The sequence below is a fragment of the Amblyomma maculatum genome, chromosome 1 (genome assembly GCF_055883805.1).
Source record: "Amblyomma maculatum isolate TAMU_Amacu chromosome 1, ASM5588380v1, whole genome shotgun sequence".
NCBI lineage: Eukaryota > Metazoa > Arthropoda > Arachnida > Ixodida > Ixodidae > Amblyomma > Amblyomma maculatum.
Genome location: NC_139344.1, coordinates 406,756,115 through 406,783,536, shown reverse-complemented (window position 1 = coordinate 406,783,536; position 27,422 = coordinate 406,756,115). Strand labels below are relative to the sequence as shown.

Sequence of the window (27,422 nt, the reverse complement as noted above, 5' to 3'; positions counted from 1 at the left end):
TTTAATATAATAATGCAATATAAAAACATTATTTCTAATTTATAACAACCCTGAAAAGTCAACATTTAAATAATATATATTTTGAATGTTATACTAATGTTTTTACGTCACGAAATCGTAATGCAACTTGCAATAATTTTTATAACATTTTTCTGAAGTTCAGCGCGACTTAGTATATCAAGCGAAGGAATAAACGTACAAGGTGAATTTAGGATGTCAGCCACCCATACTTCGCGTTATCTTACCTGAGAAATAACCCCTGGTTATACAGTTGAAAGACAAGCAATCCAGAACCTCGTCACCTGGCCGATAGCAGTCCTGCGCAAATGACAGCGCTTATCTTCGAAACTTTATGAAAGCAGCTTGCTACTTCCAGAAATGAGCGTTGGTCGCTTCCTTACCGTCGGTCTATGGCTTGTCTCGTCTTTGCGCACATGGTCGTGGCTAGCGATGCAAGGCTTCCCCATAGGAGGACAAAGATGCTGGCGTGCACTAATGAGGGCGCAGAAAGATGCGCCCAGAAAACGAACCTCACACATCACTGGCGGCAGGCAAACGGTTCCCTCCGCGGTAAGGCGGGGAGAGCGTTACACGAGTGCACTCATACGGCCGTCGGGCCGAGCAACGATCTTGCTTGTGCGTGACTACTGACGTCACAGTCCACGCTCCCTGTCGTGGGTAACTAGTTCGAATAGTGTTTTAATAGGTATCATCGATCTAACCAGGTTTAACCACGGATAACTGTAGTTCAAAAGCACATGCTTTACATGGTCAAACCCAACCAGGAATGTTGTAGCATGCTTATGACGAGCTCGGACGAAAACAATATCCACTGGAATAGAGCGGCCTCGAACCTAGCTAGAACATCTCATGCAAGCGAATACAGAACATCGTAGCTATAGCCGTGGCCGGTCACATCGGGTGCACACTGCAACTGTTCTCGCGCTGTGCACATTGCGCCATTCCTTCCATCAACATCCATCTGTACGTAAAAGCTTGAGCACATACAACTCATCGCTCCAACCCTGCTTCTTCACACACACACACACACACACACACACACACACACACACACACACACACACACACACACACACACACACACACACACACACACACACACACACACACACACACACACACACACACACACACACACACACACACACACACACACACACACACACACACACACACACACACACACACACACACACACACACACACACACACACACACACACACACACACACACACACACACACACACACACACACACACACACACACACACACACACACACACACACACACACACACACACACACACACACACACACACGCACGCACGCACGCACGCACGCACGCACGCACGCACACACGCACGCACGCACGCACGCACGCACGCACACACACACACACACACACACACACACACACACACACACACGCACACACACACACACACACACGCACGCACGCACGCACGCACGCACACACGCACACGCACGCACACACACACACACACACACACACACACACACACATTTGCCAGCACTGCAAATGTAAGTTTCAATTTGAAAAAACCGAAAGAGGGATCACAGAAGCGTTTGAAATAAAATCCGTCGGGGCCGTATGTGTATCAGCAACGTATCACTGTCGTTGTCTGCGAAAGAAGTTGATTTGCTTAGATTATCGCGATGAGTGTTTCTAGCTGTATGCCTTTGTTACCTGCGATGATTGTTTCCTCATGTTTCCTCGTTGCTTATGTTTGTTTGATGACGACCACGTTTTGTGTATAAAATGACTTCCGTTTCATCCACTAAAATCAGTTGTTAGTTCGCGCTCCGTGGTGTTTGTCTTTTCTGTCGTTCAATGTGTTAGCGCGGTGAAACCAAAACGGAGATGGTTGTCAGTTATTTAAGCACATGTGGAGAGGGAAATAAAGAGAGAGAGATAGAGAAAGCGGCAGCCGACCTGCCTTGCACATCATTTTATACAAAGGTGAGAAATTATTTTGAAAGGTCTTTTGTTTCTCTCTTTCTCAAGACGACGTAGAACAGCTGAACTGAAAAAAAGCGTCGTCACTTGTAATGTGGGTAATATTTTTCTCGAAACAGCGATCTTGCCGTAACCTTGACACCAAGGACAAAAGTGGCGTTTCTAAAGTGTTCAGAGGGGAAAATAAGTAAAGCTTCGGACCCATACAATGGAGTCCACACCCTGGTTCACCATGTGTGACGTCATCCACCACCGCTTAATTACCTAATATATACTGTTGTTGTGGCTGTAGGAAGAAGGAAAATAAAATGCACGGGTCTGCTACTGGCTCTGTAGCTGAGCCACCTCCGCTGCAGACAGAAGAGAAAATAGAGAGAAAGAAAAGGAAGAGGGAAAGAAAGACGCGCGCCTCAACAACAGCCGTTGTCCACCACCGAGGCGGTGGCGGGTGCAATGACGGCATATAACAGAGAAAAATTCGGTGGCAGGCTGGCCCCGGCGGCGACCCACCTGCCCCAGCCCCATCAGGGGAGCCTTCCTGCTATATAATGACCGGCCTTATATACTCCATCTGGGAATGGGTGCGTGTATTGCCAATTATGATCTCCATTGGTAGCAATATTCTGGTCCGCCCGTATCAGGTACGGGGTTCTAGTGCTGTCAAACGAATTGACACCATTAAGTGCACAGAATTGTTTTTCGAGCTAAATTCTAACATGTGCGAGGTATTTGCACAGACGACCTTTATTCCTCAAAACCGCGATGGGGTGTGATCTTCGGGGGCCATGGCGGGCGAACAAGTGGTCGCAGAGAGGTGTGGGTGCTACTAAACGAATTGTTTCAAGATGTACACGTCGATACTGACCTAGGATTAAATTCTGTAACACTTGAGCTAACGCTCTTAATTGTACGGCTGCGGTGGTTGAACTGTCTGTATCTTTTTCATCTTATTTGTCCTAACTTTAATTACTGTTGTTTGCATGGCACTTACTGATACAAACTTTATATGGCTATGGGCCTGGTGCGGTGCAGATAAAGCTGAAGCCGCCGCGTCTAATAGCGTAGGTTTAACCGTGGCCTCCGCTATCAGTGGCGGTGCAACGGTGTGCTCGTGGTCTCAGAGACCATGAGATTAGTTCTACTTGTGACGCCACCTGGGAGCCGCTTCGGTAGATGTTTAACCGTACTTAAACCAGTGGTTAAGATGCTCGGCTATTCAACCCAAGTACATGGCTTCAAACCCGGCCGTTTGCCATCCGTTCTGATGTGTTTTCTCTTTTTTTTTTTTTATTGTTTTATTGTGAATGCACGCAAACGTCAGTCATGGTATGTAATAGGCTTCATCAGTCTCTCTGTTGGCCGGCGAACTTGAAAGACCCATACGGGATACTCGCGCGCTGAAGCCACTATAACGGACTGGATTTGAATTACCCGCGCAAAGTCACGTAGTTGTGACCATACCAAAATGGTTTAGCCAATCAGAGCGACGCCACAAAGAAAATCGCTTCGAGGTTTCAAACAGCCGCCGCGTAATCCTTGCTGACATGGGGCCGCTAAAGCTTAGTTTTGATGGCCTAGATGCCAAAGGCACGCTCTGTTTTTTTAACGCTGAGAGTCCTCAAACGACCGAAGCCGCCGACGGAAAATGTTTTCGACACGGGGCACTAATGTTCTTGCGTTAAAAAATTTTACCTTCCACGATCAATTAAAATTCTTTTGTTTTTTTTTTTCATCACTGGCCTCAAGGTTTCCACCCAGATACAATTACCGGAGCCACACCAGAGATACTAATAACACGCAGATGTCTGTTTTGAAAGAAGTTTTTTTCCCAGATGCTATTTGCTACATAGAATCAACTGGAAGTAGTCGAAATAGTCCGAGAAAGTAAATGGACAAATTGCAAAAATATTCATTTGGATTTAGTTGAAACTTCTCATTCAGAGTACCTGGAATTCGTTGAAAAAGTCCAAAACCCTAACTAGTTCCGAATGATTCCGATAGCTTTCGGTTCGAAACACCGAATTTATTCAGCTGAGTCTATGTTGATTTTGCATGCATGGCTCGATATATACTTTTGCACGAATTTCGATATTCCAGCTCATTTTATTGGATGCGGTTACGACAGCTGATCGTGCCTCATTCGCAAATATAGATTCGGCGGCTGAGTAGGAGTTTCTCTAAGAATCTGTACAGGTGGTATATCTGCACATTTTTCTTCATGTACGAGGCGCAGCTTGTCAAGATGTTGCTATTTTCTTGAGCCATCAAACTAATCGCTTATTCATGTGAGCCTATAAACTTCCTTTTATTGAGTTCTAACCATTTTGCTTTATCATGTAAAATATCCTATAAAATTTTGCTTTATCCTATAAATGCCTGACAATATGACTAAAAAATAACATGCAATAAAGACTTCCAGAAGGAAAATACCAAGTTACGTGTATTTTACGCTCACCTAAAGAAAGCAATACTGTTTCCTCTGCGTGTGTGTTTGTTTCGGTGAAAACTTGGCATTTGGAGTCAGCGGTGGTGCTATGCTCTGTTCTTTCAACAGATGAAAAAAAAAATACTTGCAATTGATTTCGCTGAGTTGGCCAAATGCGAAATTTATGTGCAAGCATATCTAGTTTCATTTCTCTTGCTGTTCGAAGCTATAGGGTTTATACTAGGAATTTTTCTAGCCTAAATCCTAAAAACATTTCCAGAAACATTCCTAAACCCTAGAAACAATCCTAGAGTTAGGCTAGAAATGTTTTTATGCTCAAGTGGCGAGATCATGTCAAAACTGAAGCAGTATAGGCTTCACATTTAGCCCAGGTGTATCAGTAGGAGGCCCGAAAGAAGACCGCGTGTGTCCTGTGCCTACATGGTGCCTCACATCGGCTCAGATTGCAGCAAGGCACATTGTGCAGGCGGTGTTCTTCGTTGAACAGAAAATTGATTCAGTACACCTCTTGCATATTGCAGGCGAGGGAGGTAGCGTTCTGTACAAGTGGCTACGGACGCATTGCAATCTCTTACAATGTTTTGTTTTGGTTGCTGGACAGGCCAGGCTTTCGGGTGTTTAAGGGGTGTTTTTTTTTATTCTTCAGTACATTACCAACTGATAAGTATTACGCCATATTTTTCTTTGTGTTAGTCTTTTCGCCTGTTCGCCACCGCTCTTAATTCAGAATGAATGTGGGCCAGCTCGCCAGCCAGCTGAATGCTGCATACGCTTGCTATATGCTTGAGTTTATTCTTTCTGAGTTGGCTTGAAAACGAATTCCCACGCATCTAGCAGACCTCGCGCCATGGGCCCACGAGTGCTCAATGTGCGTCGAGCGGAGGCAGCCGGTCCTGGCCCAAGCTTGACATGAGCAACAAGCCACCATCTACCGGCATGGTGATTCCAGTAACGAAGGAGGCATCGTCAGAAGCCAGGAAGGCGATGCAGCGGGCCACCTCCTCGGGCAGCCCCACTCGGCCCATTGCGTGAGCCCCGGCGGTCAGCTTGTCCAAGAGCTGGGAGCAAGATCAAGCGGAAAAGGACTCGTAAAGATGCATCCAGATAACGTATCAACGAACGGGTCACGAACCAGTCACTTGGGGCCGCCCCTGCTTGGCCAGGCCTGCGACGGCATTAATCTGACTGGCCAGAACAGCGGATGACTGACCTGGGCTGGGGGAGACATTATCTTGGCCCCGCGGCTTTGCAATACGCTGGCATCTTATCTCATCCCATTTCTTTTGAAATGTCTTTGAAAATGGCTAGATGGACGTGCAATTGGCCGATAAGTGAAGTAGTGGCTTTGCCTAGCTCCAGCAGAGAGGCTGGTGTGCTCTGGGAACACACTTGGATTAAGTGCCGTGCTGAAAACGTCCGCACTGCAGGCAATAAGAACCACATCCGCGCTGTTAGAATATCCTAGTAGTCCTCTAGACATTGTGTACTATATCTAATACGCTAGTGTTCTCACGTATTATATAAAAATAGCAATGTAAGGCATTTTATATTATATTGCATAATGTATACAACAAGCAACATTTTGTTACTGTGCAGGACAGCAAATTGCTGCAAAAGTGCTTTATAATTGCTGTCATCAACTTAAATATACCGTACATATTTACATACGTGTGCTAGGACATTCATGTTGTATATTTTTAAAATTTTATTATATATGTATAGCTTATAGGCATTAAGGTAGAATGGTGGTCACAGATTCAAGGAGCTCCGGTCTAGTAATAACCTATAATTCACAATAGGACACTGTGAAATTTTGTTTAATCTCTTTACTATCATCATCATCATTATCATCAGCCTGACTACACCCACTGCAGGGCGAAGGCCTCTTCCATATTCCTCCAATTAACCCGGCCCTGTGCGAGCTGCATCCACTTGACCCCTGCGAACGTCTTAACCTCATCCGCCCATCTAATTTTCCGCCGCCCCCTGCTACGCTTTCCTTCCCTTGGAATCCAGTTTGTTGCCCTAATCGACCATCGGTTATTCTTTCTTCGCGCTACGTGTCCTGCCCATGCCCATTTCTTTTTCTTGATTTCCATTAGAATGCCATTGACTTGAGTGATTTCTCTGACCCATTCTGCCCGTTTCCTATCTCTTAACGGTATCCCTACCATTTTTCTTTCCATAGCCCACTGCGTTGTCCTTAACTTAAGTAGAACCCTCTTTGTTAGCCTCCACGATTCCGCCTCATAGGTAAGTACAGGTAAGATGCAACTGTTGTATACTTTCCTCTTGAGCGATACCGGTAAGCTGCTAGTCATAATCCGGGAGTGCTTGCCAAATGCGCTCCATTCCAGTCTTATTCGCCTTGTTATTTCCCTTTCATGGTCCGTATCTGCGGTTACTACTTTCCTAAATAGATATATTCGCCTACTACTTCCAGTGCTTCGCTACCTAACGTAAACTGCTGTTCCTTCCCTAGGCTACTGAACATTATCTTAGTCTTCTGCATATTGAATTTCAAGCCTACCGTTTTATCTTTCCTGTCTAGGTCATCAATCATTTTTTACAATTCATCCCCTGAGTTACTCAGCAAGGCAATGTCATCAGCAAATCGCAGATTACTGAGGTATTCATCTACTCTTATCCCTAACTGCTCCCATTCTAAGTCTCTGAATACTTCTTCTAAGCAAGCTGTGAATAGTACTGGAGAGATCGTGTCTCCTTGCCTAACACCTTTCTTTATAGGAATCTTGTTGCTTTCTTTATGCAGAACTATGGTTGCTGTGCACACTTTATATATACCTTCGAGCACTTTCACGTATGGCTCGTCCTTTCTTTACTAACGTTTTACTTTACTAACTTTACTAAAGCTTTACTAACGCTAAATCTAATATTTTGCATCAAATAACGCATTTAGAAATAAATACCACTAGTCCTAACCATTCTATTATTATTTTCACTTATGGTATACAAACTCATCAGACTTCAAAAGTCCAAAAGGGCACCCCCTTCCCTTCGGTTTGTGTAATGCAGAATTGCATTTAAAGGTATACATTTTACATTTCCTCGCCCTTCCACACCACAAGAAAATGACTATCTCTTCTGGGCCATATAAATTTAGGAACAGGCAAAAATATTCAGAATCAACGCTAAATTTCTTTATAGTGCTCCTGTAAGCGTCATAAGCAGCAACCGGATCATAATCATTTGCAAAGCAAAGACCCCTCCCATATCTCTCTAGTGAACCCAATCTTGTGCTAGCTGCGTATACGTCATCCCTTGCAAACGTTCTTACCTCTTCCGCCCAGTTAAGCTTTTGTTTTGCTTAATGAGGTTTAACGTATCAAAGTGACCCAGGCTACGAGAGATGCTGTAGTGGAGGGCTCTTGAAATATCGGCCAACGAGGGTTCTTTAACGTGTACTGACATCGCACAGCACACGGACGCCTTGCTTTCCGCTTTCATTGAAAAGCGGCCGCCGCGGTAGGAAGTCCATCCACATCTTTGGGTGCAGCAATCGAAAGCCATAACCACTGAGCCACCGCAGCGAGACTGTTGTACCTCCCTTGTGCGTGTTCTTGTTTAGGATCTCATATTCTTGCAGTGGCCACATGCTTTTTGCTGGTGTTCGTGTAATTGTTTTTGTGCGTGTGGTTGCTTCGCAGCACACATAAAATGTGAAACCACGGCCGTGCTGACGCTATTACATACTCCTTGTTGCTTACATCTGCTATTAAAATATATCTCATGGAAAGCGTGACATAGTTGCATTGTAAAAGCAATAACAAACAAAAAAAAGCTTGTCCTGATACACCGACAATAGGTCAGGATTTCATGTACACTCTACGCCATTACTTCTGTCACGCGGGTGCTTGCAAGTGACGCAATGAATAAGCTTGGCTAAGGTTTCCTTAGTGACATCTTCCTTTGTACTGTTCCTTGCGTATGTATAGGATCAGAGCTGCCAACAACCCTCATGAATGAGCTCTTGGTGTAGCACAGGTTACACCAGATCCTTTGGATCATGCCGGTTGCGAAACTCCGCTTGAAAAAGTGCATGGCTAGTTCTTGTATGCATTTCTTTAGCTTGCCTATGAATTGCCGCGCCATTTAGAAGCGATCAATAGAAACTTTCTGCTATTGCCGTCATTGCTTTTTGTAAATCACCTTTTATTCTTCTTTTTCACCTTATTACCTTTATGGCTTTTATGTCTAAGAATTTTCGCTACTGCTATTCTTGAACATATTTTATTTTTCCAATGATTGCACATTTGTCAACAATCGGGAAGTTTGCAATTTGGCACAGTTTTCTCTAGTGGCCGCGGGCGCCGCCACTATTCGTATACACCCAAATTTTGACCAATCAAAACTACCGTTTTTTTTTATGGGCCCCATGAGAAGTTTCTCAACTGCTATAGTACTGAAGAGCTCTGGATTACACAGCATTTTGTATTATTATTTTCAACTGCTTTGAACCCATTGTGGCGGTGCAGGCCTAGGAATATTTTTATTATAGTTTCCTGGGATATATAACGCTCCATCTAAGTTTTGTCTAGCAGCCTGTGGCGTTGCTGGGCGCTGAAATGTTCGTAGAAGAGCTCATGCAGCGAACTCTTCTGTCATGCTTGTTAGTGACTGTAAGCTTATTACGCATGCGCGTTTCATTTTCGTCGTAATATGCGTTCGCGAAATATCAAAAGTTAGGTTTACAGTCCACCGCCATAAAAAAATGCTTTACCTGCGCTTCCTCGCCCGATCCAGTGCGCGTCTGCTTTCTAAAAGCCTTCTCTGCCTGACGGGCGCTAACAATGTGAATAGGCACAGGCTGGACACAGCGCCAGAAACACGGTTTTGTTTCGGGCAGTTAGCGAGCGCTGTATACCGCCTGCTTCCTACTTCCGCCTTAGTTGCCGAGCGTGCACCAACTAGCCAGTCAAAATGTTGTTTATTTTCATCTCCATCTCTCGCAGTTTGTTTCACGTGGTACTAGAAATAAACCCTACATATGTAGTTTTTCGAGGCAAGAAACCACAAAAATGCGAAGCATTCACATAGCAAGGTAATAATTACTCATTACCATTCACTCAGGCACAGCAGATGTGCTCCCATTTTGAGTTGTGTATCAATTAGGTCTCGCCTATGCCATCAGCTTGCTAAAACTTCTGGTTATCAGCGCTGGGTTCGATTCCTAGAGGAATACTTATTTTTTCTTGAATTAGGTACGCAATTTCTTTCAGTGGCAACTCTAGAGTCAAGACTGTGCGGCACGCCACATTCGCCTCTTTTTAGGAATGCAAATGTATTTTCTTTTAGTGCTTCACGCATGGGTCGGGCAGTATTCCTGAGCACTGCTAAATGAGGGGCTCATAAAAGAAAAATGGCGAGATCAGCTTTCAGTGCCTGAGAACTGCTAGCACCGAACGCATTTACCAGTTATGGTGTGCTACGCAACGTGATAAGCGTCTCTCATAGCGTGAGTCGCTTTGGGACGTTAAATCCCACAAACCAACCAAACCAACCAAGTAACGTGATAAATTCTGCTTGCACCTTGCTCATCCCTTGCTAATGCGTAAGCCCTACACTAAGGTCGGATTCTGCGGTGACCCGCGACAACACAGCGCTCGCTGTTTGCGCACGTTCACGTGTCTTGCTCCGGTAAATGTTGTGACATGTGACCGGCAATATTACGCGACTGATGTCACTTCCCATTCACACGACGAGGATGTCTTCCGTCATTCTAGAGTTATTCTTCTTCTTAATCATATATGGTTCACGGGAAGGGAAAGGCGCCGTATCTGTCACACTTGAGTTTGTGGACACCTGAACCGCACTGCAAGGGAAGGGATCGGTGAGAGTGGAAGCGGAAAGAGAAAAGGGGTGCCTGTAGTCGAGGGCTCCGGAGTAATTTCGACTACCTGGGGATCTTTAACGTGCACTGACATCGTGCAGCACACGGACGCCACTCCGTTTCGCCTCCATCGAAACGCAGCCGCCGAGGTAGGGTTCGAACCCGGGGACTCCGGCACAGTAGTCGGGCGTCTTACCACTGCACCACCGCGCTGGTCTTTCACTTCATTTATGCGGACAACGTCTGTTTTTGTCGTTAATCTGTTATCTGTTATCGGGGACAGAACTTCCTATAACACGCGAACGACAACCTAAGAAACGCAGCTTTTTGACCGGCCAGCAGTTTCAAATGAATTGTTCTTGCGGGTGTAAAAGTTGAACTTAAGTTCTTTCGTCTGTTCTACCAAAAAGTGCCATTACTTCACAACGCGATTATAGTCCAAAATCGGCAGACGTGCATTCCAAAGACTTTTAATCCCGACAGTAACCTCCGTCTTTCTTCTGAATGTCTAGGCCCCGCATGCTTCTAAATTGAGCAGTTGGTTGGTTGGTTCATAGGAAGGGAAAGGCGCAGTATCTGTCACACTTGCGCTGTGGACACCTGAACCGCGCCGTAAGGGAAGGGATAAAGGTGGGAGTGAAAGTGGAAAGAGAGAAAGAGGAGCCGTAGTGGAGGGCTACGGAGTAATTTCGACCACCTGGGGATCTTTAACATGCGCTGACATCGCACAGCACACGGACGCCACTTCGTTTCGTCTCCATCGAAACGCAGCCGCCGAGGCCGGGATTCGAACCCGGGAACTCCGGCACAGTAGTCGGGCGTCTTACCACTGCACCACCCCGGCGGTAATTCTCAGAAAATAGAAATGCCGCCTCAAGGTGCGCAGGCACGCGTTAACGCAGTTGCCGAGGTAGTTAGTGTGTCACACACTTCTGAGCGCGAATCCGGGCGAGAAGGTCTGAAACAAGGCGATACCTAATAAAGTCTATAATTGTTCACACAGAAGCAAATAAAGAAATAGCTGCTGCGTGTGTGGATTGCTTCGAATAATGGACATAATTTAGGGTGGTTGGTGATGAAGCAGAGAAATCAATGGGAGGCTTGGAAAATCTGGTGCTGTTCCAAAGTTTAGGAGAACTCGCTAGGTAAAGAAGATTTGTAATAAGGGAGTATTTGCTCTTTAGCTTCCACCCAAGCGCAGCCTTACGGCTATACAACGAAAGCTAATACACCCTTCTCAGGAATTTCGCAGTCAAATTAAAATTTGTCCCGGTCCAGGGAACGAACCCGGGACCACCGCCTATCCGGGCCTGTCGCTCCACTAACTGAGCTAACCAGGATGGTCAGCAGACCAGATGGCAGGGCGAGAGCGAATTGCTCAATAACTCGAAGTGGGAATGGCACTGGTAAAAGCTTAAGGGAATTCCCCAAATTGTAGCAGATTTGTAATTATGCATTAGGGGAATTTCGCTCTAGATCGGCTACACTGACAATTTGAGACGGATTAGAGCGTATTCGCATCCTACCATTGTTTTGTAAAAAAATGACATGAATAAAACTCAAGAGCAAAAGGAAAGTCGGTCCGCACTCAATCGGTCAAAAGGCAATATTTGAAGCAGTGATTGGAAATACAAGAATAATACAAGCATTTATCGCACCGCTATCGTCTCATTATCAAGCGAGTAGAAATGTCGAAGCCGTTTGAAAAAAAAAAAAAAAAAAACTATAATCACTAAATATAATTAAGGTGGGTGGAAAATTCGACACGACTTGCTTTTCTAGGGATTTCGTCTGTTCTGACCGCCCTTTCAGTTTTCTGAGACTTCTTTTGTGGTTTGCTAAATTTTTATAGAATAAAAATGAATAAACATGCAAATAACGAAATGAACAAAACAATAAATACAGTGTAACAAAGTCGAATCAAGAGCAGTCATGGCACGAAGAGTGTTAAAAAACAGCGGCGGGTCGAACTTGCCAATTGAATGTGAAGAATGCCGGCCAGGGCAGGTGATTAGGGCGCTCAGGGAACAGTGAGGCCTTTTTGATTAAAGAGAAAGTAAGAATATTTGTCAGCGACAGCTCTGCAGCCCCCAGAAGAATGAAATTTCCTTTCTTTACACTTTCTTGCTATCTTGTTAAGAAACCATTGTTTGCTGTTGTGAAGCCAGCAGGGCTGTACAAGACCTATTGGAACTTTTTTTTTTTTCCTGCTTCTGGTCTCGCTTTGCGGAAATCTTTTTTTTTAGATTTTTGTTTTGAGTATTATGACTTATTTTTTCTTCTCTTGTAGACACTGCTTCTGTTGGGAACTCTTGACACTATGTGACACCGTTTTTGTTAACAAATATCTAGTCGCTTAATTAGGATACGAAGATGCGTCCTAAGATGATTAGTGTCGTTCCATCCATCGGTTGCAACATTATCGGTTTCTGTCCGGGTTCAGAGCGATTTTGCGATGCGTCTCCCGCTTGGGTTTCGTCTATATTTTTATGCCTCATTTGTGTGCGAGTTTAGATATTGCTTTATACTTCGCTGCGCCTCCATTAGTTAGCTCAGCAGGATATTTCTGGAAGAATTTCATCGAACTAAATTGTAACTACCTTGCATATTTGACAATCACAGACGTCAGCAGTGCAGTGTACCTACTGCCGCGTGCACGGGGACTAGAGGCTCTCTTATATGCCTTCTCTCTCTTTATATATATATATATATATATATATATATATATATATATATATATATATATATATATATATATATATATATATATATATATATATATATATATATATATATATATATACCGCCCCGCCGGGGTGGCGCAGTGGTTACGGCGCTCGTCTACTGTTCCCATGGACGCGAGATCGAATCCCGGCCTCGGCGGCAGCTTTTCGATGGAGGCGAAAAGCAAGGCGCCCGTGTGCTGTGCGATGTCAGTGCACGTTAAAGAACCCCAGGTGGTCGAAATTTCCGGAGTCCTCCACTACGGCGTCTCTCATAGCCTGAGTTGCTTTGGGACGTTAAACCCCACAAACTAACCAACCAACCATATATAAATATATATATATATATATATATATATATATATATATATATATATATATATATATATATAATATGCAATGAAGGAGGAAGCCGGAGGGTAACAAAAGATGAGGCACAGCTACCTTCTTCACAGATGTACCGAAGGTACTGTCACACAACTGCTGGAAAGAAAGTTTGTGCAGCTGCTTTCAGACTTCACCGTACGGACCATAACGAGCAAGAAAAGTACCTCGAAGTGCTGCTCGTCACTGGTGCCAGGCTGTTTCCCAATAGGAGTTTTGATGACTCCGGGGCTAAAAAAAAACAATAACAAACAAACATATTTCAGCATTACTTCGGCAGAAAATGCTTGCCTGTCAACTTTATCATGACACTTGTGTACATATTAAAGCCAAGCTCAAGATAAGAGCATCTGGTTTGCAGGTTAGATTGAATGCAGATAATCGAATGCAGATAATTTACGTAGTGCGTGGTATTCCAAATGAAGAAGCAAGGCTTTGCGAGAAGTTATAGCAGACGCTTATTCGTGATGAAGAGGCAAAATTTAGCAGGCGTCAAAGCTAAAAAGCTGGTATGTGATAACCTTTGGTCTGAAAGCTTAACCATGAAATCAAAAGTCAAATGTTTTAGCTTTTCTTCCACTCAAGTAATTAGGATACGAAATTCGGACTGATGTTAGCTCCACAAACTGTGTGAAAGTTAAAGCTCTATATCTGCACCCCTGTAGACATCTTATAGTAGTGCTGTTCTGCGCTAGAAATTCCGAGAATATGTGCCTCTGCCTTATATTCGCTTATTCTGTGAACGAATCTGACCCGATTTGATTCCTGTAGCTTTATCTCAAGAGCAGAAGCGAGTTCTGCCATCTGTGAACATGTAGCTGTGTCTGCTTTCATAGCACAAAACTTGCTGCCATGTGAATGACTTCCTTATGAAAAACATTCCGACATCGAGGGTTGTTGTACCGACGGCACTGTTTCTGGCAGTGCTACATTAGAATATTCTCGCAAAACAGGCAAGCGTGAATTGCCATATACGTCTCATGCCTGTGGCTTATATTTAAACGAAGCAGAATGACTTACTTTACGCCGTTGACGCGTACACCTAGACGAGCATTTTCTGAAACAGGGAAAGAAAACAAAAACAGCATGCTAACCAATTGACCAATAAAGAGTTGTCAAGACTGGGCGAAAACACCACAAAATTCAATTCTGGGCTTTTAGTCTGCCTTTACAGCGAACTGAAAAAGGAAACAGAAAGCATGAATCCCTTCTTTCGCAATAAATAAAAAGGGTGAATTTGAATAGGCTTGGTACAAAACCTTTCACTCTTTCGGCAGCACATGACTTGTGGGAAAGTAGACGAAATTCAAGACATTTGGGATGGCAGAGCCAGCATGTAGTTGTTTTTTACATCATGAGCTATTAAAAATGAGGCCACACTGTACCGACGCGTGGACGAATCCAATGACACTGGTCAAAGCAAACAGGAAAAGAAGATAAAAAAATCGGAGGTTAGCGGCGCTAATAGAAAGAAGGAGAGTAGGAGGGTAAAATGAAGGGGGGGGGGGGGGGGGGCGTTATCACAATAAAAAAGGAAGACGAAAAACAAAAAAATGTTCAGCGATCGATCTCAATATTTGCTCTTTAGTGCTACGTCAGCCTCTCCAGAAGTGTAATCACTGGCACAGGCATATTATTCTCCTAGAACCTCTCTACATCGTTCCTGCTTTGGAGTGGCTGCTTTCGGAAGCGAAAGAGCTGGGCGTGAGGAAGCGCTGCCAGGAATACTCTTTCGAGTAGCTGGTGGAAGAAACACCAAACAAAAAATAAAAATGAGAAGGGTTCGATGCTGGTAAACCGAATGTGGAGCGAAATCATTAGCTGCAGGTGACCGAGTGGTGTTGTTGTTGTCGTTCTTCTTCTTCTTTTCGTAGCTACGCCTCTTCACGACGTAGCTGCGACCACCCGAGGCCTCGCTTGGCTGTCGTAGTGTTGCTTTCGCAACAAAAAGATAAGTGTGCACGCGGATGACTCAACAGCTGCATTTCCGTAGTGTTCCTGGTAATTCAGAGGACTCTGTCGCGCTCGCGAGCCCCGACGTTGTCGTATGTTGCGCCCCTGTAATAGGAAAGACCGAGATCTAGATGCGGGGGCGACAAAAGATTCGCCGCAGCGAGATGGGCGCCGGCGTACGTTTTACTTAGGAGTGCGTTTTACTTAGTGAAAGGCCGCGAGCAAGAGCGTAGGAAGCGTCGGCGCGGAGCAACGGCCGACGTCGCCTATGCGCCAGCTCACGACGATCATTCCGACTTGGTGTAACCAATTTTTTCCGCTTTCTTACCATTTTTTAAGCACAATAATCATACTATAAATTTCTAATTGATGGACATCACAAATAAAATAGAAACAATACCATACTCTGTCCCTGGTTTCAGCGACTGCTGGCTTATTTCCAGTAGTTAACTGTTAAACGTTACATTTATGTACTTGGACATTGTTACACATCTGTAGCTATGCTTTAGTAGAAATCGCGTCCCTTTCCAGAAATCCGGAAACGTGACTTCATTTGCGCTATGGCGCTGAACAAATGTCGGCCTCCGTTTCCTCGAAAAGAGCGACAACGTCTATAGCTTCGAACAATTCTGCGGCACGTGTTCGAGCCTTATCGCATGTTCTGTCCTCAATCATTGCGGGCTCACCGCGTCGAAAAAGTCGCTTCATTTCTTTCACGAAGACTGCGACACTTTTGTTTGGATGCTATTGGCGGGTTAGAAGCAGAATCTTGGCCCTCACCTTGCGTACCATCGTGGTTAGTGCTTGGGAAGTTCCGTCTTGAACACATCCCAGGCGGTCGAGCGACGCTTTCCTGTTTTCGGGCCATATCCGCGCAGTATCATCCAAGGCGAAGTATGCTAAGTACACAAAGCGAAGTTTATCGTGGTCCTCCCATTTGTGAAGAGCCTCAATTCGTTCGTAGCTCTCAGTCCAGTCTTCTGGATCTTCGCTCGGAAAGCGATGAAATGTAGGTGGCTCCCGTGGTTGGTGCAACACTGCTGGAGTAGCTATTGAGAGAGCCTGCGTGACTGGAGTGTCTGGTAGGCTTGAAGAGCTGTCCGGCAGATGGCCGTACTCAGAGCTGAAACCGAGGAGTCGGCGATTGACGAAATGAGCTGGCCTGAACCGGCAAAGTGAGTGCTGCGCTCACGGTTGTCTGGTGGCATTCGGTGCATGGGCCGTACCACAGCCAAACGAATCTCCCTTCTCAAGTCATATCATCGTAAATAAATGTTTTCTTCTCCTCCTCCTCCCTTTCTAGACATATTTTCCCGTGTCAGCCAGCTGTCTGCCACCGGTACTCTCGATGCCACTCTCGATGCAGTTCTTCTCTGGATTTCAAGGCACCGGTGCGGACTTCCTGGGCCCTCAAGGCGTTCCTCACGCAGTGAGTCGTGACAACTGGTGGAGGCAAGACATCTCCAAATAAACCTTTATGAAAAGGGGATTTTGACCTCCCAATCTATTTTTCTTGCTCGCCCGCCAAATATCGAGAAGACATCGTATGTATTGACCATCTCATTTATTACTGTGAAACTATCTCCATGCCGTTTGCCACTGCTGCTGATGCCTCTAGAGTTTACCTCCATGTTCTTGTCGTTCGTCACGGACCTCCTCTCACTATTATCAGTAATAGTGTGTGGCAGTTTACGGATGATGTTGTGGAACAGCTACTTCGCCTTTCCGCTTATCGTTTCTGTCATCCATCGCCATGCCAAACGAAGACAAAGTTCCTTGGTGAACGTACAAATTGGACGCTCAACAGTATATATGTTTGCCATCTATGCCAATTCACGTCGCAAGAGCTGGGACGATGTGGTTCCTTTCAGTAGTTATGCGTACCGCAAAGCGAGGTACGAAAGAACAAGCTGTATTCAGTTCATTCTTTAGACCTAACCTCCTCAAAACTCCCTTTTTTGACACTATCTTATCTGTCTCTCCTCACAAAAGGCCTTCTATAGGAAGCATTATCCGCCTCACTGAAGAAGCTCATATCATATACACCCAGCTTACGGGACCGTTGAAGCACAGCTGATTCAGGCGGCTAACAATGTCTGCAGGCGGCTTTTTCCGGCTGTGGGCGACAAGTGGGATTGTTCTAGAAGTCCAGATACGAAGGCTCGTTCACAGGGCATTGCTTTCAAGAGGGCCTCTTGCCAAATCGCAACATAGCAGTCCTGTCAAAACACAAGCCGAACATGTTGCTCGAGCTTCACCTCAAGTGTACGTGTGGCCACCACTTCAGTCAAGCAAGCAATATCTTTCTATTAGCGACAAGACGTGTTTAAAGCGAGAAAGCGCCCCCGCCCCCCTAGATGTCTCTGGCTTAGAGCACAGTGTAGGAGATGAGAAATGACGGGTGATGCCAGAGTAGGATGGACTTAATAAAGAAAATGTGGAATAACAGGGCAGGATGTGCGCAGTGGAAATGAACGATCAATTTTTAGCTGGTGAAATTTACACAATAGACCAACACCGATGTGGGGCGCTCTGTCGCCAGGCCTGGCGGACGATGTGTGCAAGAGGGGGGGAGCAGGCTTAGCACCCACATCAATAGATGGAGCCGAAAGCTTTCAAAGCAGCTTTCTGATTTCACAGCGCACATATGCTGTCGTCATTCGCTCAAGAGTAAATATGAATATCGTAGAACGCACTGTAAAACTATGAAAACGCATTACAGAGGGAGGGCGAAATGTATGGGGATAGAAAATGTATGCGAGGAAAGCTTACCAAGATACTTTTTAAGGTTCAGGAAGGCTCCAATAAACACGGCAGATGGTTAAGAGTTAGCTGATGTCTTGAAAAAAAAAGTGTGACAAAATAATCCATCTTATTTTGAAGCCAATAAATTTTTGAGGTGCCTCAATAAACGTGAATTTTAAAAACCGATCTCTGAAAAGGTAGCTATGCGCTCGGTTCTCGCAATCACGACAGGTTTTCGTGTTGGCTGACGTGCTGCCGCGCAGGTTACATCCCCTATACTGCCCCTCAAATGATACAAAGTATTAAGCTGAAGGCAGTCCTCACACAGTACGATAAACCAACCGCAGTCGCAGCAGCAGGCGATCAAAAAGCCCTGTCTGCTGTATACTCACGTGAGTCGCGTTCAGGGAGGCCAGCGTCGTGCGCGCTCGAACAGAGTGTCATCTGCTCTACCGTCTGTTACAGTGCACCATTACTTCCGTTCCCTTGTCACGACGTTTGAGAAGTGCTTTTTTGAATGGAGTAAGCGAAATCAGTGCAAATGGCAACATACCAGGCTACAAGAGAAGCTCGCGCGATTCGGAGGAACACCCAGCGGATAACGAGCCTGTCGGCGGTGTATACATATTCTCAACACATATTTAGCGGCGATTTAAAGACAGACTGCCTCCGGAATAGCGTAGCATACCTTGTCGCATATTACTTCAAAACTCTCGCCAACTTTCGACGACCGCCCACCTCTTCTGATGCTCTGTGAAACGAGAAAAATGTTGCGGGGAAATGTGTTTATATGTGTTTCTATAGGTCGCCCTTCCAATCCGCACCCCCCAACTTTTCGCGATGTTTTAAATATACTGCACCTCTGAAATGGCGTTTCATGTTTTCACAATCTGTTCTGAGATGTTCATGATTGGTCTGTATACCAGAAATGGCATCATAGGTGCCTCATGAAATTAGAAACGTGTTTTGAAAACTTTTGCTTTCATGCATTCCTATGGGCGCTAAGCCTACTTTTCACTCCATGTTTGCTGCGGCGTCGTGAGCGCCCCCTTTGTTTGTAAACACAGTGCAGGTCTATAGGGAACAAAATATGGTGAAGGGCGCCACTGGTTCAGATGGAGTCGTTATGTTGTGAAGCTCGGCGATGAACAACGAAGTAACTGCTTCAAAAACAGCTGGCAACCAGTGAGACAGCGAGTACCTACGAGGAAACTTACTTTTCATGCAGATTACACAGGAAAAAGTTTCAATGCTTATTAATGTGTTTTACCTAATGCTGCACATCGCGTGAGGTGATCCAGGGCAGCTTTGGTCAGGCTGTAAGGCGTCCCGCCGTAGATCTGGTTAAGAATAAAGGGCGAAGAAACATTCTAAAAACTTTTTTTTTTTTTTGCGAAAAGAGCTGATGTGTTGAAACAGCGAATCATCAAATTGTCAAAGCAAGATCTCTTGAGGGAAAATCGAAAGGAACTGCTCAAGCGATTAGGTACGTGGGTATTTTAATGAAGACATTTCCTGAAATGATTACCCCAAACTACGCAATAGCTACGAAAGACCAGCAGTGTTCGAACCTGATATTCCAATGCCGAACAATTTCCGTTGCATTATCCAAGATTACAGAAACTAAAACAGTTAGAAACTCATGAGGTAAGTTTCTGTGTGTGTATATTGCCGCCTATCGTCATCGGGCGGCGCAATGTATACGCATCATGCGCAAACAAGGTTCTTAAAGTATGGGACGCCTCAAATTGGCTAAACTGTGTCTTAGCCCATCTGTTGAGCTGTTGAGCCCCATGTTTAGGGGCTACCCCAAATATTTGTACATACAAAGCTATACATACAAAGACAGCGATTCGTTGTTTGCATGGCTTCGATATTACTGCAGCGCAAAAGAAAAAACGAACATAAACAAATGGGTAGAAACCACACACAGACATGGACAATCACGGCACTCACAGCCAATTTATTTCAAAAATGTATAGGAAATATAAAGGCTTCGCCGTGCACGCGCAAACGGAATGTAAAAGGAAAGATGGAGATTGAACTCTTGATGCACGCTGTTTCGTAAGAAACTGTTGATGTGACATTTTGCTTTAGCATACGGCATGCTACAACTTTAACACGCTGTTTCATTTTATTTCAAGGACTTTTTGTCTATTAACTTCTTATTTCATCCTCCATGACTAGTAAGGTCGAAACCAACTGACCGAAGCTTGTTTGCAGTTATCTGGGCATGGTGTGCCCACTAAGAGAAAGCGCGTACCAAACGTTGTGGTGTGCTGCCCTTGCTCACACCACCAGCCTGCACTACGGAGCTTTGTAAAAACTAGGCTTTAGGAGGTCTTTAAGAAGAAAACAATTACTCATTTGCACTTAACTTCGCTTAAAGGGCCACTGTCCAGGGAAGGCCCTTTTAAGAAAAAGAGCCCAGTGTTTCGATCAGGTACCGGAGATAGTCTGTGCAAAATTCTACAGCGACACGCGCGCCGCAAAGCATCGAAAATACAATTCAAAGCTCCCTCATGCTCTCCTTTGAGAAGCCAGCTTCACCGCTTCCTGCGCTGGCCCGACGGGCCCCGATAATGACGTACGTATCGGGAACGACGTCCATTGGTCCGTCTCGCTGACTGACGGGAGAAGGATGGGTGTCTACCGCTCGCAGCGCGCTTTTCCCTCGCCACGGCCAGACTGAATCCAGCGGCGCGCGCTCCCTCGACCGTTTTTTTTTTTTCGCGCTCGCGGATAGCCACGCCTCACCTCCCGCCAAACGCGGAGGAGGAAGGGGAATTTGTATTGCGGAGGCTAGACGACCTCGGGCAGGAGAGTGAAAAACCTTTGCGAGGGAACGGAAGGAGAGAGGCAGGATAGAATCGGGTGATTGCGGTGGCTGTAACTGCGTTATTAGTTACTCTTTTCAAAAACATTTTGCGGCCTTGCGTTCCAGGGGCGAAGTCTGACAGTCACCGGGGAAGAAAATATTTTCGACCGGAGGGTGGACAGTGGGCCTTTAAGAGGGTAATGGTGAAAGCATTTCCTCCCTCTTCTCTTCTACCTCTACAGTGCGTGTTTCTGTACTTGTTATAATTTCATTTCTTTCTTTTCTTTGGTTACTTCGTCGGTGACATCGGCATCTCAGGAGATGCAAGATTAAACTGAGTTACACGATCCCTATGGGTTTTTTAATAGTAACTAGGCCTAACTAGCCGAAAGGCGAAGTTATGTCGACGTCAGAACCTGTTGCAATATCGTGGCAGGGCAAATTATTTCGACGTCTCGCGGACACATCTCATGAAACCTGGCGGAATCTCGCGAACACATCTCGCGGACGGACGCATCTGGTTTACGCAAGATTCTCACCCCTGAGCATAGAATGTCTTTCACTTTATGTGCATTATGCATTATGAGCCTTAATAGCAAAATATTGTGAAGTACACTCACCACAGTCAGCGAAGCTATGCTGGACACGTTGACGACGTTGCCTGCAAAAAACAAAAAACAAAAAAGAAACAACAATCCTTAACGCCGAAGAAATTATTCTGCATTACATTTCGCTTGTAATTTTATACATTGGCTGGCGCTGTTTCTGATATTTAGGGCATTCCATTTTATGCCACCTTACCCACAGTACCGGCCGCAGTCGTATATATATATATGTAAATCTTGAATGATGCCGTTTTTATTGCTTTATATTATTATTATTATTATTATTATTATTATTATTATTATTATTATTATTATTATTATTATTATTATTATTATTATTATTATTATTATTATTATTATTATTATTATTGTTATAGTTATACATATTTATGCCAATGTGTCCATTACTTGTGGCCCAGGTTGGGGCGACTGCCTTCGCGCAGCATTGATGTGCAACGTAGTTCAGCGAGGTCAAGTTTAAAACGTAGCGCCCTCGTGTCGAGCTGCACCAGCTAAGCCAGGAGGGGTCTATGATGGTGTGCTCTACAAGATCATGCTGCCACCCATGACTTATTCTGTTTTCCTGAATGAAGCGGAAATATCCTGCGGTGTAGAAATGGATGGGAAATTCGTGGCGCAACAAGGGCAGCCAACAATGTCTGGCTACTGAACCAATGTTATTTTTAAAAGCAGCCCTTCAAAGACGCTGTTCGCGAACAACAATAAGCGGTTGTTCGCTCTGCTGAAGCTTATCGGGTAAGGATTACAGTGTCGGGGCACGTTTTCTCAAGCTTGTGAGACAAAGCCTATATCACAAAATGTATGAGCACAGTACTTGATGCTGCACGAATATGAAAATCAGCGAGATGCAGCGCAAGCATTGTCAGTCATTTCAATAAATATTTTCTCTTGAGTCCCCACCTTATTTCCGGCATTCCCTCTCGGTCTATTTGTGCACCGAAAATAAGTGTTAGAATCCCATTTCTTCTTAAACGTCAGTAAAATTCCTCCAACGGCGCTTAATTACGTCCGAGGTTTCTCCAAGTGTTTGGCAGTGTTCTACAGAAGAGCGCTTTACCGGATGATAGCGACTGCGTCGAAGAACACAAACATCCGTCGCTTTCTGCAAACTCAGCATGTACCGTCTTTGCCAAAAGTAACCAGTCTGCGTGTTTTGCTTCTCACTTGTATTATAAAGCCAATAAGGATTCCCACTTTCTACAACTAGTTAAGAGGTGAAGACAGGGGCTCAAATGTGCACTGCAGAGATTTAAAGCTTCAGACGTGGTATGAATCTGCTACCATATGGCTGAGAAGCAGATCCTGCAGACTGGTTACTTTTGGCACAAACGGTACAATGCGGAGGCCAAGGATGAAGTTCTTTTATACTACCCCTATACTCCTGCCAAAAATGACGGGTATGGGAGAGCCTTTTCGAGACCATACGAAGCACCTGTTAGCGCGCTTCCCCTTTAAGGAAGCCTCTTACCAACAATACCTTGACAGTGTGGATGAGATCAGCCAGCGTGAGCTGACTAAAACTTGCTTATAGTCCCCATTCTCGCCCAATTCTCGCCATTTTAACATTTGCCGTCGTGCGAATAGACCGTTATGCGCGCATTACATGGCGAACCTACGAGTGGCGTCATAAATTAGCAACAGATGAAGCCTCGGTGAAGCCAAATTTAACGCACAGGGTCCCAGCGTGGAGCGGCATCAGCTCAGCAAGGAGCGGTCCACGGTACTGCACGCTACAGGGTCACACTGCCACCCACGGCCGTTCAAAACGACACCACCTCCAACCGCTACTACGGGTTTGGGAGAAGAGGCACGTTCGGGGAGTGGGTGAGAGTCCCATGCTTTCCTCTGCTGCTTTTCCGGACCGTGCTATGCGGGCGACCCATGGTCGCTGCTGGCAGCCTGGTTCAGAAGACATTCCAGGAAGCCGCAGCCATAGATTTTAAGTTTGAACAGCGGCCTGGTGCTTGCAGCGGGCCAGTGCTGAGTGGCGGAGTGGGATAAGGTACATCGTGGCCACAAAACCACACAACAGGTTTGAAAACTGTTCTTGGCTCGGGAGAAAGAAAGCCGATTGCAATGAGGCCCTTCGACCCCCGCGTTTAAAAGCTAGCCACAACGTAAATAATTGTAAATAAAGTGCGAGCGGTTGCACTTTATTTACAATAAGCCCTCAGTCGGTAAGTTACCAGGGAACGCGGGAGTAGGGGGGGGGGGGGGGGGCGGACACGTGGTGTAAACATCTAACGCAGCAGATCTCTGGCGGAGGGGAAACAATAAACTCGCCTGCCGCACCAATGTTTCGATGGGCGAGCTGTTTGTATTTCGCGGCTGTTTGTTATTTCAACATTGCCAGCTAGGCGCCAGGCGTCTAAAACGCGCATACGCATGTGCCTTGTGTGCTGGCGCGGTATCACCACTCTCGCGTGGCTCAGGACTCCGGAGTGGCTTGAAGACATCATTACGTCATTAGTTAATTTCCTCTTGCCTCACTGATTGTTTCAGGAGACCCCGTTAAGACTGAAAAGATGCAGGTGATGCTAGAATAATGCGAATCTGGCTCATAGCCCGAAGGCATTAGTACGAAGTGGAAGGTGGAGGCGCAGCTGGATGCATTTCTGTAATGAATCTTATCTTTTAAAAACAGCGTCGAGTAGCTGAGAACTGTGAAATCACTGCACCAGGTTTAGTAGAATGCTCTTGTGGCTATCATGTAAACCTTGAGACTGTTTGTGAAACGATATTCAAGCCTATTCCTTTCGGTGGCAAGCTCAACACTCATGGCCACAATGCGTTAACAAAAATACGCAAGTTAAGTTGAATTTTAGCTTTAAAATGCGTGCGAGCTGCTGCCGCAGTTTTTACCTAATGTTCATATTTTAGATATCTGCTGTTGTCTTCTTCCCATGACATTACTGGGGTCGAACTTGAGAGCGGATTATGATTTAATTTGAAATGCGATGTAAGAGCTACAGATATGTTCATCTCTTTTTCAACAGGCCTTTCCATACACGTAGTGAAAACAAAGGTGGCGATACTTCAGTGCTTTTGCCCCGTCATACGAGTAATCCCACTTCCACACATATGCAGAAGCGTCAACAGAGAGGTACATATTGATCTTAGTGAACATCCACCAAATGATTGCTACCGACGGTTGAAGTTTAAAATGCTACTGAGAGGGCTAACTTCCTTGTCAAAGGGGGAGGAAATAAATGCTTCAAGAAAATAACGCTTATTGGCAGTTTACTACTGCTAATTTTAATGAACGTGTAAACTGCTTGTAAACTAATCTTTATTATATTGCGGAAGCCACATGTACCTATAAGGTTAAATGTAAAGAAAACACGAATTTTTATATGTACTGCGAGTGATAGCAACAATCACTAAACAAATATGACGCACCATCGATGCTGCAAAATCAGCCAATACACACGCGAGGACAGCTACTGGTTTGTGGCAATGGTAGAGGGCCACCGTTGAAGCACACTACGCACTAAGTAGCAGTACCAGAGAGCTTTTCACAAAGGTGCGGAAGTTGTGATATTTCTCAATTTCTTTTTAACTGCTTTTTCACCCCTCCTCAAGTTAGCATAAGTCTGAATTGAAAGGTTCCTTCAAGCTGCAATTCAGTTCAGACTGTGTACCTTATGGATCTGCGTAGACCATCTCTTTGCCACAGGTTGGCGCCATTCACGATATGCCTCATCACATTCGCGTACGCCCGTGGCTGGGCGAATCGAATACGGCATGAATCTGTGAAACAGTTTTTGTGCTTCGAAATTTGACTGTCAGAAGGAGGCCAAAGAAAACACTTGCAACATGGTCACTGAAAATTCAGATCTGGGGGAGAGCGTAAAGGTCGAAGCCGATCGGCGCCATGCCATGGTAAGCCAAAAGTCAGAGATTGAGAGAAGCTATACAACACGAATGTGAGGATACAGAGGAAAAAGCACAAATGAGTACAAAAGATAAAAAGAAAAGTGGAAGATGGAGAAAATGAAAGGACAGCGTCAGGAAGAAACAACTGGAGATAACCGTAAAAAAAAAAAAAAAATAGTCTTAAGAATACTGCGGCTTAGTTAATAAAGCATGGCGGCCGTCGACGAATATTTCAATTATGCATGTTTAGCAAACTTTTTTAGTGAACGCAGCCACAAAGACCACCTTTAGTTTTGCGCAGATGGGGCAGAGCGTTTTGCATAATGCAGAGCGGGCCACGAAGGTTTGTGTTCCACACTTGGCTGTAGTCTTCAAGGGAGGCGCTGTCCGTAGTTCCATGACCAGGCACACCGGCGTTGTTCACCTGGAGGCAAAAGCAGTAGCAAGCGAAAAAAAATTAATGATAGTGCAATTTCAAAGGGGCGGAAAAGAGTGCATGTTGATTTACGGCGGTTCGTTCGACAGGAAGCCTTGACTTGGAAATTCCATCGAAATCACGCGGTATCTGATAATAATACTCAGTCACAGGTATGACCTCACGGCGGAATTTACCATTTCATCGGGGAAGACAGTGGAAGCGCTATGACATATTTAAGAAATTATTGGGCGTGGGGCTATCAGGGCGCATGTCTTACCAATGTAATAGCTGTGTTTTCTTTCATACGCTGCGAATTTGCGTAATACGTTCGAATGCTTTTGCCTGCATAAAAAGAGGACTAAAATGCTCGCAGAAAGTTCATCACTTCGATGTGCTTGTGCGAACAGGAGTGTTACTGGAATCAAAGAATGATTTCCCGTTCATGAGCACCTGTGTGGGAGGCTCTGAACGCTATTACGTTGCAGATAACCATGCATTTATCTTCGCCAGCTACATAGCTTTAAGAAACAGCAAAATTTTCTTAAATTGATGCTTTCACATTGCCACTCGAACCACGGAATGTTGTGCTGGCTAGAGTTACGTGTTTAACAAAAAAGTAGGGGGTGTGCGAATACCCGAATACGAATGGAATAACCAGTTTTCGAATAATTCAATTCGCGAACTGAAAACCTACTATTTGAATGACCCAATTTTCAATATATATTGCGACAGGATCGGCGCCGGCACACGGAAGGCGACGTACAATAAAATCTCGTTAATTGACGCCTGCGAATTTGCAATTCGAACAGCCAATGTAGACCTGTGGCGTAGGATGCTCAATAATTTGGACGTGTTAATTCACATCGAGGTGCGACCCGCAAAGCCAGCGATCGTACAAATAGACCTCCTTGAAAATGAATTGCATGGAAGAACGGTGCCTGGGGGTCTCAGGCGAGTGCTCTGTATCAGGCGAAAAGACGATCGGAAATCGTCAATAGCCGAAGTATAGCCCCGCAGCATAGTTTCGGTTCCGCTTTCTTAAATTCACACCATCCTACCGCCACCATAGGACGCGAGTATCGGCCAGTCGCGTCTTTCCGAACACTGGTTTGCACGTCATTGGTCTTTTAATTTTGCTTTCGTACGGCGTCACATTTTCGAACGCCTACGCATATTTTCTCAATTTTCCTCTCTTGCGCCTTCATACTCCCTCTTCGCTTCAAATACACTTATACCGATCAGGATCTTTCACTCCATTATCTTCATTGCACAATGCGTACGGTGAAGGATTGTCAAAACGCGACGGGACCATTTGCGAAAAAGCACCACTGCTACCCCGACGCAACGCGTTAAGTTCCGCGGAGGCACTGACGATTCTAGTCGATAGTGTGCGTAAAGCAAGGCACTTCATGAAACCTCGAAATACCATAGTTGCCGCTTGGCTTCCGTTTCAAATATATAAGCATCGATATTTCACGCAGTCATTTGGTAAAATTGCTATGAAGCAAATGGTTCTCTGGAAGTTTTATAGGGACATTAGATGTTTCGAAGTTTCGGGTAATTTAGTCATTTTTCCCAGTCC

The 27,422-nt window shown here is 45.1% G+C and overlaps 1 protein-coding gene across 1 annotated transcript in view; it reads right to left on the bottom strand.

The window, feature by feature from the left end:
• Positions 1-5,079: 5,079 nt before the first annotated feature.
• LOC146208820 (uncharacterized) overlaps positions 5,080-27,422 on the bottom strand; it is a 34,340-nt gene continuing 11,997 nt past the window's right edge. Inside the window, exons 4-9 of the mRNA XM_084596171.1 lie at positions 25,708-25,846; positions 21,541-21,581; positions 19,373-19,442; positions 14,425-14,461; positions 13,572-13,635; positions 5,080-5,504 (exon numbers count right to left, since the gene is read on the bottom strand). Coding sequence (XP_084452297.1) covers positions 5,310-5,504; positions 13,572-13,635; positions 14,425-14,461; positions 19,373-19,442; positions 21,541-21,581; positions 25,708-25,846 — 546 coding nt within the window. The 3' untranslated portion in view covers positions 5,080-5,309. The remainder of the gene's footprint in view (positions 5,505-13,571; positions 13,636-14,424; positions 14,462-19,372; positions 19,443-21,540; positions 21,582-25,707; positions 25,847-27,422) is intronic.